At 38.1% G+C, this 14,267-nt stretch overlaps 1 protein-coding gene across 1 annotated transcript; it reads right to left on the reverse strand.

Annotated features, from left to right (window-relative positions):
- Positions 1 to 3,508: 3,508 nt before the first annotated feature.
- Positions 3,509 to 14,010, reverse strand: TMEM175 (transmembrane protein 175). The gene is made up of 9 exons (XM_082497789.1): positions 13,896 to 14,010; positions 12,674 to 12,771; positions 10,598 to 10,649; positions 9,281 to 9,316; positions 8,014 to 8,097; positions 7,187 to 7,351; positions 5,792 to 5,870; positions 4,928 to 5,069; positions 3,509 to 4,375 (listed from the first exon to the last, which is right to left on the reverse strand). Exons 2-9 carry the CDS (start codon positions 12,715 to 12,717, stop codon positions 3,712 to 3,714), a joined length of 1,266 nt encoding a protein of 421 aa, XP_082353915.1. The 5' UTR covers positions 12,718 to 12,771; positions 13,896 to 14,010; the 3' UTR covers positions 3,509 to 3,711.
- Positions 14,011 to 14,267: the final 257 nt, after the last annotated feature.

Here is a 14,267-nt window from a genome sequence, read left to right on the forward strand (position 1 = left end):
GTGAAGAGAACACACACTGATTTGGAGACTGGCACTTGCAGAGCTAGAACCCAGTCTGGCATTTTTCCAGAAGCTAGCATACAAATTTTAAAAGCAAACAGTTAAAGGTAGATCATACATTAGCCAGAAGTGGTTTTCAACTTATTACTACAAAGAAAAAAGTCACACACTGTGATGGTCTTGAATTACTGCATCACTTACTTTGAAATACATTGAACGTTTAATCATCTAATGAACCTTTTCTGTGTAGCATCAGCCTGAAACACCTTCTGATGATGTAGGCTAACAAATTCAGTGCTGACTTGGTTTTGTCACTCACATGAATGTGGGTGCTAATACAAATTACTTTTAAAAAAGGAAGTAAGCCCCATATGTTAGAAGTTCCAAACTCCTAAGACAGGGTGAGAAAAAAGAACCATCTCTAAAAAAATCAATTCTACAGGAGTATGTCTGTAACAACAGATTTTGCTCCTTAGCCAGTGCCTTTATGAATTAGCACTATTTTTTTTCAGCTTTTGCTTTCCTGAGTTACTGATTGTGCTTGATTTATTCAAAGCAATAAAATGCTCAATTTTTTAAATGATTTTGAGCAACTAATTGAATGACATCCCTATGCTGGATGTTTAAACAGAAAGCACTATAGCTCTTCATTTCATTTGAAATGACCTATTCAGTTTAGGAAGCAGTTGTTCCCGACTGGCAGTACTAGTACCACAGGCAAAAACTTTCAATGTCATACGAAGGAAAGATTTACTGCAATGTTCTACTGCAATTTCACTTCTTCGCTTTCAGGAGATTTTATTTAATTAAAACGATTATTCAGGCAAAGAACGCCAGCAGCCCCCTGGACTTAGGAAAAGTGCCACTGGCAGGTTAGGGGAGGTGATTTGTGAAAGCTTATCCAGCATGCTGTGTCCAGCTCTCCCCTCCACAGTACAGAAGAGACATTCTAAGGCGAGTCTACCAACGGGCGACGGAGATGATGCAGGAACTGGAGCATCTCTCATACAAGGAGAGACTGAGAGAGCTAGGACTATGCAGTCTGCAAGAGAATGATCAGGGGCATCTTATCAATGTTCATGAATACCTGATGGGGAGGAGCAAAGACTGAGCCAGACTCTTCTCAGTGGTGCCCAGCGACAGAATAATAAGCAATGGATGCAAACTGAAATACGGGAAATTTCTTTTAAATGGAAGAAAAGAGAACCCTTTTTTTATTTTATTATTCTAAGGGCAATTGGACATTCAATCAGGTTGACCTGTTTAGTGGTTGTGGTGTGTCCATCTGTGCAGTCTGACTGGACCCAGACCTTAGCAACCAGCTCTAGCCAATCCTATTTTAAACAGGAGGATTGGACTTTACAGTCCCCAGAGGTCCTTCGAACCTCATCCATTCTGTGATTCTGTAATTATTATAATCATTATAAGTGTTTCACCTGTGGTCATTAGTAATTCTGTGAAAAACAAACAGTTACAGTTAGATTTGGGAATCTTCTTTCTACTAGAAATCACACAATTCAAATTAATGCCTCATTCTGAAATGCAGTTTGTTTCTCGAGAACTTACCAAAACTATCAGAATGATCCTAAACCAACTCTGTTTATACAAAACCTCAGGTCAAGTTTGCCCTCAAATTTAAGTTCTGAAGTATTACTAAATTTGGTTTGAATAATGGTATCTTGACTACAAGCAAAACTTTTGCAGAAAAAATTACTTACTTACAAGTGGGGAAGAAAAAAAAATGCATAGTTAGTCAATACAGTCCCGTGTAGTATTTATACATTGCAATTCACTGGTGTTCAAAGCATCCCTGTAAACACTGGACTGAAACTCCTTGGTCACATTGTTTCAGCTCTCATTTTCTTTAAGTACCAACAGAAGTAGAATCAACCTTTATATCACATTAAAAGCTTTCGGGTGTTCCACACAAAATCACAGAATGGCTGAGGTTGGAAGCGACCTTGATGATTTTGAAGGAGAAAAAATAAAAAGATGGCCAACATCATTTTAATTGTAGACATCAGATTTAAGTTTCACCTGCAGAGCTGAAATAAAGGCCTAGAAGCTTTGTTTTTTCACTGATTGAAATTTATTACAAATACACACATTCACTGTTTATTATGTGCCCACTGCACATTAGAAACAAAACCATATAGAACCAAAAGTGCTTTTATTAAGTATCAGAAAATCCCTGTGATACACAATACAATGTAGACTCCTACTGCACGTCATTTAACTTCAACCAGGTATAAAAACCCTTGAATATCTGAATGTAGTCTCTCACAAGAAGTATGTAATACTAGCAATTACATGTTGGTACCAAAGTGCTTCAAACCAAAAGCACAAGTGCTTTCAAGACTGATCTCAACTGAAATAAGGTATCTGAATTTGTTTTCACTAACAATTACTCCAGGCATACCTTGCCCCAGTATTTTTAATTTTTTTTTTTTTAAGGACAACAACAAAATTACTCAAATACCTTTAAATATGGCATGAAAGTTATCAGGCACTAAACTGTTCAAGATACAAACTAATGGCTCTGCCAAACAGAAATGTAAAGGCTTCCAGGGCAGCCAGAGGCTAGATGACTTTGCCCACTGCCTCTGTACAGCTCTCTGCAGGATCGCATTTGATAAGCATAAAGCTTACCAAACTGCACATCAGTGTAAAAAAATTCAACATGCCATGGACTGGAACTTCTACAGGTTTAGTTTCTTTTGCTGTCTTGCTGAGAGTCAGAAATCTGTAAGATCCCTTAGTTATCCTCTACTTAGGGAAACACTCAACTCCTTTACCTGATGGGAACTCTTATACATGGCAGGAAAGTCATGCCTTCAGAATAAACGAAAGATGTTCCTTTCAACAGACATGAAAACAAAAAGGCTGAGAAATCCAAACCTTTCATTTCAGATGAGCAGCTGCTTCAGAACTGAAAATAAACTTACCTCTAGTCCCACAGCTCTCTGAATCCCGTCCCTGGGAGATACCAAAGCTTGTTCAAACCTTGGATACATAGCCACATGAATCCTCATTTGTTAAATACATCCTTCCTTGAAAGAACAGATATGCCTGAAGAACTATTGTTTAGGTAGCCTGGAAGACTGCATATGAATCACAATCACAACTCCCATCTAAACTCATGCTCAGAGCTACTCAAACACAAGTAGTTTTTGAAATGCTGCTGCAAGTTTGTGACTATGCAGAAGAGACATTGTAACCATTAAATAAGAGGGGGAGACCAGCAGCCTGTATGCACACACATTCTACCATGACACAGCATCTAGAAGTCCAGAGGTCTCCATGTCTTCTAAGCCTCGCCCCCTACCTTACAGTAACACAACCAACTTCTATACCTGTGTTTGGCTGCCATAACCATTGCCATACATCAGGAAAAAAAGGCCATTTTGCTGGACATCTGTTTGTGCACTTCTGAATCGATCATCACTGCAGTTACATGCCAAGCAGCATTTTTCCAAAAGGGTAACTCTAAAGGGAAGGAAACATGCTTTTCTTCATATCCCCTATTTACCCAGTGTTTTCAGTTACAGGTTTTGGAGAAAGGGTCTCAAGCATGAGCAGGTAAAACTTAAATATGTCCCAGTTATGGCCAACTCAGGCTTTGGTGTAGATCAATATTATCTACACATTAAGATAATGTGAGTTCAAATAACTGAAGTTCATGTTATAACTTCACATGCACTGCGCGGAAATTTAGGACTGTGTTTCAGTAGGAGACAAACATGCCTCCTCTTCTTCTAACAATACCACCTTCCGTCTGGAGAGAGACATCACAGGCTTTATGACAGTTAAAGAAATTCTAACAAAAATGCGCAAGGCAAGAAAAGCAAATGGGATTACAATCTGCATAAGATGGAAAATTGCTGTGCTAAATTCACTTAACAAACATGTTAGAAAGAAGGTCCCAAGGCTTACACAAGGGTAGAGAGCCAGCTTGGCAAACATGAAGGCATGCTCCTTGCCACCATAGCTAGCAACAGGACACAAAGTTTCCCTTTCATGGAGGAGGGCTGTAGTCCATATTGCAAACTGAAATATGCTGGCAAAGAAAGTGATAACACAGCTGACTTGAATGGCTTCTATTTCATTGTGAGACTTCTCTGCAAATTCACTGGTCAGCTGGTAAGCTAGTGGAAGCCCGCCAATGAAAGCCAATGAAAGTATGTTAAGCAGTCCCATTAATCGTGTAGCTTTTGTTACATAAAGGAAAAGTGAGTGATGGACAAACCACAGGAGACCAACTGTTACAAATGAGCCAAAGTAGGCAAGGTAGTTTGGACCATATTCACTTAAAGCTTCAAGAAGGTTGCCATGGAACTTTTCCTCAACTTCTCTGGGATCAGGGACGTTGTCTTCACTGTGAAGAGAAAACTTACTTTACTTTGCAAACTATTGTTATGGAAACACACCTGGAGCAACAATGAACTATTTTGCTTTACTCTGAGCAAGCAGGGAACAACAGGCATCCACTTTGCAGTTCTCTAATTTGTAACTTAAAAACAGCATTTCAAATAACAGCTCTGCAAATAAATTAGATCTGAAAGGAAATCTGAAAGTAAGTTGGCATTCCTTTAGGTTAATGTAATCAAGTTGCCACAGCGACTAAACAGCTTTTGTTGATAAAAGCCTTTTACCTGAAAACATGACTAGGTGAAAAGGAATACATCCTTTCCCCACCCCAACATACATTAAATAGACTGATGATCACTACTGTTGAAATGTGGGCATTAGAAATATCTTTTGTTTGTGTTCTGTGTCTTTCCAGAAAATCACACTTAAAGTAACCACTGCAGGTTTTAGAAGTCAAAGACAATGTTTGGTTAATTTTATTTCCTCAAATATTACATGTAGACAAAAGTCAATACTATATTTAACAATGCAATGTGTACGAGGCAACACAAAGCCTTACCATATATCCAAAATGAGCAGGGTTGCTACAACAGCATAGACTCCATCACTGAATGCTTCTACCCGTTCCTTACTCAGAGGCTCACTGAAGTAAAAAGTGAAGGTTTCTAAGCTATGGTGTTCCTGCTCTTCATCTCTCTCACCTGGAAACAAATCTGGATATTTACTAATGAAAGACAAAATCACGTAGTATAAAACAAGGTAGTTAAACAACCTGTTGTTACCTCCCTTTCTCTTTCTCCCCACCTGCCAAAATCTTTCTGTAGAAAGAAGCATGCCATTCATCCACACAGGTCAGAAGCATGGATTTAGGCTGACTTATGCCATGTGTGAAGCCACACCTTTAGACCACAGGAGTTAGATTAATGAGATTCAACACTCTAAACAGTCAATTACCCTGAAAAAGTCTGATTTATAGGTGCCGTGCTTGCCAGTTTGAAAATGTGGGACCATACAATATTGCTGGGAAGAAAGTGATACAGGCATAGAGCTCGCTTCCTGCACTCTTCAATCCCCACGTTCCCTTTTTAGCAGGGAAAAGGGATAGATGGCCTGCCTGCAGCCATCATTTATGTACCTTTGTGTGTGTACAGGCACGTGCATATTCAGGACAAACCAGAGAGGTTTTGCACTTAGAAATGATTTTTGAATGTGTTCTGCCTTACACAAATCTAGTCGCAAATTAAGGGAAACCTGGGAGCAAGGGAGAAACTGTTTGGAAGCATGGCAATAAACCTCAAAATCGCTATGTTCCAAGACTGAAAATGGAAGTAGAACTAAAATTACTTCATTCCAGGCTGTTTGGATAACATGTTCACAACCTAGTACCACATTTGAACATACTCCACTGAATATTGTTACTCACCAACAATCTTTGTTTTACACCATGTAATGAATCGAGTGAGATGCGGAAAAACGATTACGAGCCCAAGAAGTACGTAAGACTATGGAGAGGAAAATGAACACAGTTTAAATTTAGTTATCAAAATATGAATTACCTCCAAGTTTGCATATGAAACTATTACTCTCAATTTTTAGGTATATTCACATTGAGAAAAATGAATGTTGATTTTATGACATGGAAAAGGCTCACGTGAAATGCACATGCACCTCCTGAATATTGCACATGCAACCTAATACTGCTTTTTGATAGCTAATTTAATACCAGTAATGAAGCAAGCTAAAAGAAGAAGGGAAAAAATTCCGCTAACAAAAATGCAGTAATCACTTCTTTGGAAGTTGGAGAACTATCCTACGGGATCCTTATGGGTCCCTTCCAATCTGAGATATTCCATGATTCTATGATTCTACTACTTTTGTCCCAAAGACACCTCAGTACATCATAAGTTGTTCACAGGCTTTGCACAGGTCTAAATACAAAAGCAACTTTGAGACCAATTTAACTGTTATTAATATTAAAAGAAAATACACTAGTGAACAAGGTGAGGGAGAAGAGGGAAGTAAGGGTGTAAGAGGAAAACATATTTTCAGTTAAAATTACGCCTTTTCACATTTGGACTCATAACTGTCCCTTTTATCAACAGCCACCTAATTCCTCCTGAATTTGGGGATTATTTAAACACTGTTAATTCCTATGGAATCTTTCTCAAAATTCAGTTAAATTCACCTCTTCCTAAAGAACAAGACAGAGGAAAGGAAGCTCAGGATACATCCAAAAACTACATTTCAGTTCCATTTTCAGCTATTACTAAGTAAGAGCAACTCACTGCTCTTTAATAAAGATAGTAGAGAAAAGGCATGCGTAAGACCAGGCCTTAGCCAAAAACATTTGTTTTGAGATGCAGGTTGGCTGACTGGTCTACTTATTCTATTTACTCTTATACCCTGAGTTAGTGCAGCAATTATATTCACTGGTCTTCAGTTTTGCCATGTGATGTTTATTTCATGTAACCTTCCACATTACCTCACCTACTTATGATGGGCAAGATGCTAAGGTACAGTTTAGAAGACCTGCATCTAATTAAGAGAAGCATTAAAAAAATCAGGCAGAACAAGTAAAGCAAATATTGTAGCAGAGTATTCTTTCAAAACTATCCAAACTCATGGATGAAATTACAGGCTGGTATCTGTGAACTGAACACCTTCAATGCGAAGCAGCAGCCATGATTACACCACCACAGAACTGGCAACTGAGGAATTCTGCACATTTAACACGGACATCATTATTTTAATACAGGGTCTTGAATACATCTAATATTAACTGCTGCATCAAAGTTTTTGGCTAACTAGGAGAACTTACCAAAGGAATAAAGAAAAAAGAAAAGACGGCTGCTAAAAAGCATAAAATTGGTCCTCTCAGGATAATCTTTAAGATATGACGTTTATAGAAATTCTGATTTTCAGACACCCGTATCTGTTGATTCAGTAAGTGTGGGTGATAGAATCCATATGCTACTATCACAGCCTGCAAGGAGAAAAGCATTACTGAAGCTATTACATACAAGTATATGCAGCATTTCAAATATAAAACTGTAAAACTATAAATCAACTAATTGCAAAATACTTTCAACCTTATTCTTAACTCCCATGTGGAGGGCTGGTCTTAGAAACTCTGAGATTTCACAATAGACTGCATGTCAAGATTTTAGTCTCCTCTGCAGAGCTTGCCATGACCATGGATCTTATACAACGAGGAATGAAGACCTCCACAATAAGGAACAGAAAGCGACAAGGAACTGTACCAGGAGAAAAACAGTGCCACTGGACTGAGGCTTAAAGCCCTTGTTCACTCAGCCATAGCTGCACAGCTCAGTAAGAATCTCAGCCAGAAAAGTCAATTGCTATTTCTCCAAGGCATTTTTAAAGAGTGGGAAAGGAATTACTATCCTGTGGACTTTGAGATCAGCTGATTTAGTTGCATAAATGAGCTTCACAGGACAGTGGCAATGCAAACTTTCATCTTATATACAGATATGATATTACCACAACAGGCACAACTTTGTAAAAGAATACTATACAAACAAAAAAGACATTCAGCAATTTATACCCATAGCTGAGAAACCTAATTTTAGTGCTACCCAAGAAAATCTATTTAAAAGTGAAAATGTAAATGGACAGCTCCAATACCTGTATAAGGCCAATGACAACAGCACAAACACTGAACAGGAAAATGCCAAAAGGTACCTCCGGAAAGGAGGCCATTAAGGAAAACTAGAAAAGAAATGCAACTAGATTAAATATTTAATTAAGAAACAATGTAGGAATAGCAGCAGAGAAACAGAAGTATGCTTCATTCAATACTGAAACTCAAAAACCTAAATAATACTTTGCATTTCAATATACTTCCACTAAATGCAATTTCTAGTCACAAATACATGCAGGCATCCCAATCAAAGGCATCTGGAGAGATGGGTTTGCTCCCATGCTGATACTGCAAAAACTTAACCTCTCTGACACTGTGTCCCCATAATCACTACCGACTGGCTTGTAGCTGAGCATAAAGTTTAACAACAGTATTTTCAGTGGACAAGATGTTCATAGCTGTGAAAATTCTGGATATTAGGATACCTTTTTGAATCTTTTAATTTCTGTACCTCCATGGGTCCCTGTTTTATTAATTTCTGTAGCTTCATTAGGGGCAAAAAGAAAAAAGCAGGGAGCAGTATTGACAACTTTACAAAAATTATTTAAGCTTCAAGGCAAAGTAAAAAGTATGTGCTATTGCTGATAAAGAACGTTTAACTGACCACAGCCTTATTCTTTGCAGACTAATATATAACACAAATATATCCACAGAGAAACAGGTGCCTGTCATGTTAAGTGCTTTTTAAGCAACTGTTTTTTTCTGCTAATATAGTGTTCAGTTGCAAATATTCTTGCTAGGTCTAAAGGTCATCAGACCAGAAATTGTGCAGAACATCAAATTTGCAGATTTAAAAAATGAATGATTGGCTGCCAGAATCAACCTTGCTGAATAAGTCAAAAGTGATACCAAAAACTCTGTCTAGATTACAAAAGGAAAATGTTCTGTCATCTAAAGAGGAATTTGAAATACAGCCTTAGTTCCCTTACAAAATGCAAAATTCTTATCAGGCAACTTTCACATTTCAATACAACCGCTTTTTTAAAGAAATCATGGGAAACTACAATTTTCCATGATTATCATTTTCTAGAATACTAATTTTCTGAGAGGTCTATAACATGCAGTAATTGAAGGTTTTAACATGTCCTCATGAATTTAAAAAAAGTGAGGCTTAACTATTACTATGGATATGGGTTTATGCTATAACAACACTTCCCTGGGTTTCTGAATACTTTGGTAAAGTCTTTCCAAATAAATAAAGGAAAAAACCCTGTAATTTAAACATATGTCAAATTTTTTAAAAGTACTTACTGTGTATGGCAAGAAAGTTATGATCATCATACAAGCCTAAAAAAGAAAAAAAGTGTACTGAAACACTAGGTAGAATACAAAGCAAGAAATTCCCTCATGAAAGGTGTGTCCAGAGAATGCAACACAAACAGATCAAATGCTCGTCTTGCATCATGAAAAAGTCCACATTTCTGAAGTTGCTGAGCTTTGACTGTAACAAATGGCTAATTCTGTATGTCTTCCATGTTTGCTGTCTAAACTGTACAGCCTTATTTTGGAAAACACTACAATTTTGTTACCAGTACCATGGGTAAAAGTTTTGCTATGGTTCTTAACAGACTTCTTTCTAAAGTAGCAATGCCAAAAGTACCACACCTCCTAAAGAGGTGTTTCTGATTTATCAAAAACATTAATCTCTGATCACAAATATTTCACATATAGAAAAGCCAAATTAAAACAAAACCAAAACAGCTCAATCACAAAGAAATACCTTGCTTTGAAAGGTACATTATATAAGAATTCATGCCTTAAGTTAGTCCTCTAACATAATTTCCTGTAGTGTTATCTCACGGATTTTAAACTCAGCATTTTTGTTAACAAAATAATTAAATTAACTGTGTGGTTGCACACTGTCAGAGAACAGAATTTAAAACAATATAGCAAAATACAAAGCTCTAGCTGAAAGCAAGAATGTGTTCACCATTGCAGCAGCCCATTACAACTATTAGTAACCAAGATACTAGAGGGTGTTTTTTAAAAAAAGATATTCAAATAAATGAAGAATTTTTAAGAGATAAGATTTAGGCAAGTGTAAAGCTCAAAACACTGATTCAGAGATTGGTGTCTCAGTGGTATTTTTTTGAATGATTATACAATCCTGTTTCACATAAGCTTCAGAAAGAATTTTTTAGCCATTTAAACAGAGAAAGGACTGAAAATGTAACTGTAATTCAAACCTACCACTGAGATTTTTTTGCCACAAAACATAGCATTTCATTTTCATAAGCCTGGCAGACAGTTACTTCAGCTGGACACAGATGAACACAGTCAAAAGCTGTTGCCATAGGTGCCTCTTCCATTCTCTCAGATGAACTTCAGACTAACCTGTTGCAGAGCTTCTTTTGGTTTATAGTAAAACATGTGGAAGTTAAAAGCCAGTTAGTTATCAATCAGCCACTTTGTCAAGGAGGAATTCAAGCTCTTCGTATTTTCCTGACTTTGAAATTTGGCTGATGTTTTGCTATTCAAATTAGAAACTTTTGAATAGGCACATACAGACTTAAGAAATAGTGACCTGTGCTTGCTACTTAAACATCCAGCGTGTCTGACAAGACTCACCAGATTTAGAAGAGCAAGGACATCATCTATAAGCTCTATCACCTGAAACAACCTGTCAAGGCAAGGCAAGATATCATGAACAAGCCAGCTCCCAAAATACAACACCGTACACAAATTATACATTTATGATATTATAGGGGAATCTGATTTCCTTTGCTCCATAATTTATACGAGTAGTCCAGGTGCTAACAAAACTCATTAGCTCAAACCTGGAAGAAATTTGTTGGAAAATTTTGAAAAGTGAGATACAAACAGTCAAGTTCCACCATGGAGCAGTTATTAAGAACCTCATTTCTACTGGAAGGACAAGTGGCATATGATGTAGCAAACTGTCTGAGTGGTCCCCCCCCAGCCCCTGCCTTAGTCTATCTTTCCTTTATACCTGAAATTATATGTTTACTTTCAAGTAAATTTCACCATTGTTAACAGCCAATTCATCTGTGAAGAAGTGATCCAGATGTCAGTTCTGACCCGTTGAGTCACATACCAAAAACCTAACAAGGCAGTGAGCTACAAATGGACATCATTCCTTGGAAAATGGAAGATATGGGGGTGATTCGGAAGCAGGATTTGATGGCGATTCTCTGGCAGACTTGCCATTTCACTATAAGATGAAATGCAGCCAAGTCACAGGTCAGGCCACTGGTTTGCTTTCTCCCACAGCAGTTTTGTTTCAGAACAGCTCTACCTTTTGCCACTTAACACACCTGGGACAGGACAGCCAGCAAACAGCCAGTGAGCTGAACAAAGCTTGGGATCTATAGGACAACTATCATTAGCTGTCAGTTAATCACCTATTTACTTCATCGCAGGTAAGGCCCAGGACTAACTGGAGACTGGTGGCCTGTGCTGACTGTTAATCAAACGCTTCTGAAGCATGAACAAAGGCAGACTTTCACCAGCAGGCACTGTTCACTGCTCACACAAGAACATGAAGAAGTCCATTTGATACTCTGATGCCAAAATAAAAATATAGGCACCAGCTTCACTTTTAGCATGTCAGATGAAGCAATGTTCTGTAGAAACCGAGCCCTGCAGTAGCACCGCACAGATCTTCCAGAGCAGATCCAGATGTTCAGAGTCCATCCAGAGTCTCAGATTTTTCTTTGTCTCATATGTCATTGTGACGAGCTATTATTCTGATTTTCTCTGAGTTTTACTTGGGAGAACAGAAGCAAGTTCACGCTGTTACGGCCAGAGTATTTTCAGAATTTTAAGGCTTAAAATTATTTCTCCTGAAGATACAGCACAGTTGTTATTATGCAAAGAAAATAAGCTTTTCTTCCAAACTGCCCCACACTTTGTTAATGAAATTCCTGATCCACAGAAGCCTCACTTAGAATCAATAGAGCTAATCACCTTCCACAAAATCCTAAATTATTCAGACTATGTCTCAGCATTTACTTACATAAGCAAAGAAAAGCAACATGATAAAAGCACTGATGTGAAGTATCAGCTTCAAGTATTGAATTACAGGTTGCACACCTCTATTAGAATGCAGTCAATCCACTTACTTAAGGAAAGAATATAGCAACATTTGTAAATTTCAAAATTCAAGCAAATACTGTCCTGATTCCAGTATGATGCCTGCATGTCAATTTCTTTTTAACTACCAAGACAGAGGCAGGTGGCGGTGTCCACAGCTCTATAAAATGCAGCATCTGCAACATTACAATTGATTTTGGGAGAAGCACTACTGAGGACTGAGAGAGACAAGTTTTATGCCAGTTGTGCTGTATCAGTTCCTCTATTTGTGTAGCACACAAGTTACAAAGTCATGCTTTTTCAGCATAATTAGAAGTTTAATTCCACCTAGAACACGAAGTAAAAGGAAGAGTAACAGTAAGTTTAAAGATATATAATGGCTGGTTTTCTCTGTATCACTGTGTCAGTGGTTTAAGAGTACAGTTATACACTGCTTAGGGTAACATTTCTTTACGATGAATTTTTCATCTTCTCCAACAACAGACAATTCAGAAATATATCAAGACAGAAATGTATCAGACACATGGGTACCTCCTGTCCTTTTAAACAATAGTTTTTCTTTAACTTCAGAGTTAAATACTGTGTTCCTACCTTACATGAGCTGTCCATGCCACTGTAACTATTAAGAAGGTCATCAAGTAGACGGCAATTTTTGCCGCAAGAAGTTGTTGAACGCTTTCACCTAGTTTCTGAAAGAGACATCCAGAGATAGTTAAACATTACAGTGTGAAATTATTAGCAATATCTGCAAATGAGGAAGCACATGCAGTCATGTAATAGATTTTTTGAAAATGCCTGCTAAGAATGCATTTCTCTTGCAACAATCTTTTTACTACCATGCAGAGGAACTGGTTTATTAGACACTTGTAAGTATGCTGAAATATGTAACTAGTGGCATATGATGTACCAACACATCTCTTCAATCTGTAAAAGGGCTTCCCAATGTTCTGTTCACCTTGTGATTAATCTGTGCACTTTCTTATCACTGTTACTGTGATAATGCACTTCAGAGGAGGGCTGGCCACAAAATGCCTCTTTTATTTTCTTAGCACTGACTCCTGGAGTAGTAGCATCACACAGGTTTTCATGTGATGATTGTTAACAATGAGGAAGTGGAGGGCTTAACCACAGCAATTATTGCATATACCACCACAATGGCTTAAATAGGCTCACAAGGCATATTTGCTGTGTTATGAATCACTCTTGAGTTTTGTAAACTAAATGATACAAAGTATCTGCATCTAGGTCTGGTTTTAAAAGCAGAAAAATAAATTGTGATTAAAAAACCCTGTGCAAACTTCCTCAAATGATTAATTTATGTCTTCTAATATTTCTGTTTCTTTCAGAATTAATTTATTTTCTGTAGTCTTCTTTTTCCACCTTTGCTTATTCTGATTACATTTATTACTAACCTGATTTTAGAACCAGCATTCAGTTTGCACTATATAAGTGGCTTCTTTAAGTGATCATGAATTACCAAAGAGAGCAGATGCTTTCTGAAAGATGTTTTGGTCAGATGGGCAATTCACTTTTCATACAAAAGTAAGTGGATAAAAGCTACAGCCTACAATATATGGCTCTTTCAGGCTCTGTATCACAACTTCTGCAGATTAGACAGATCTTTAGTATTTAAGTGTTTCACCCCAAGTTCACAGCTTCTCCCCCTAGGGGAAATTTCTGTTGGCTTTAATGTTACTGAATGGTTTGGGTTTTTTGAAAGTCTGGGACTTCAAACGAAGTGGGGGTGATAAATTAGGATGTTACATGTACTTGCAAAGACATGAGAGACAACAAAACAAAAGACGTATGATACCTGATCAGGATGTATTTTAGTGTGAGCCACAGGTAAAATCTGAAATAACAAAACCTTATTAATACATGACGTTCTTTTCCTTACTGAGAGCTTTATTAAGACCGTAAAAATTTCAGGTAGCCTCTAATATTCCTGGATCACGCAGCTACCCACAGCCTGCAGTTTTGGAAGGCAGAATCACCCTCCGGCCGCCCCCGCTGTTACCTCCCCCCGCCACTGGGCACTGCTGCCCGGATATGGCCCGCCGCGCTCGCCGGCACACTGCTTCCAAGCTCCGGGACCGGCCCCGACGTTTCGCGGTAGCGCTGCAGGAACGGGGACTGGGGGAACAGGCCAGCACGGCTCCTCGACAGCGCCGGGTAGACAGGGCGC

This window comes from Vanellus vanellus (genome assembly GCF_965231255.1).
Source record: "Vanellus vanellus genome assembly, chromosome: Z".
Classification (NCBI taxonomy): Eukaryota; Metazoa; Chordata; class Aves; order Charadriiformes; family Charadriidae; genus Vanellus; species Vanellus vanellus.

Coding starts and splice junctions, on each gene's coding strand:
- TMEM175 (XM_082497789.1), bottom strand. CDS start 12,717: ATGACCTTCTTAATAGTTACAGTGGCATGGACAGCTCATGTAAG. Junction 8,098..9,280: donor TAACTTTCTTGCCATACACA/GTAAGTACTTTT, acceptor TTTCTTTTCTAG/TTTTCCTTAATGGCCTCCTT. Junction 5,070..5,791: donor GTGTAAAACAAAGATTGTTG/GTGAGTAACAAT, acceptor ATTTGTTTCCAG/GTGAGAGAGATGAAGAGCAG.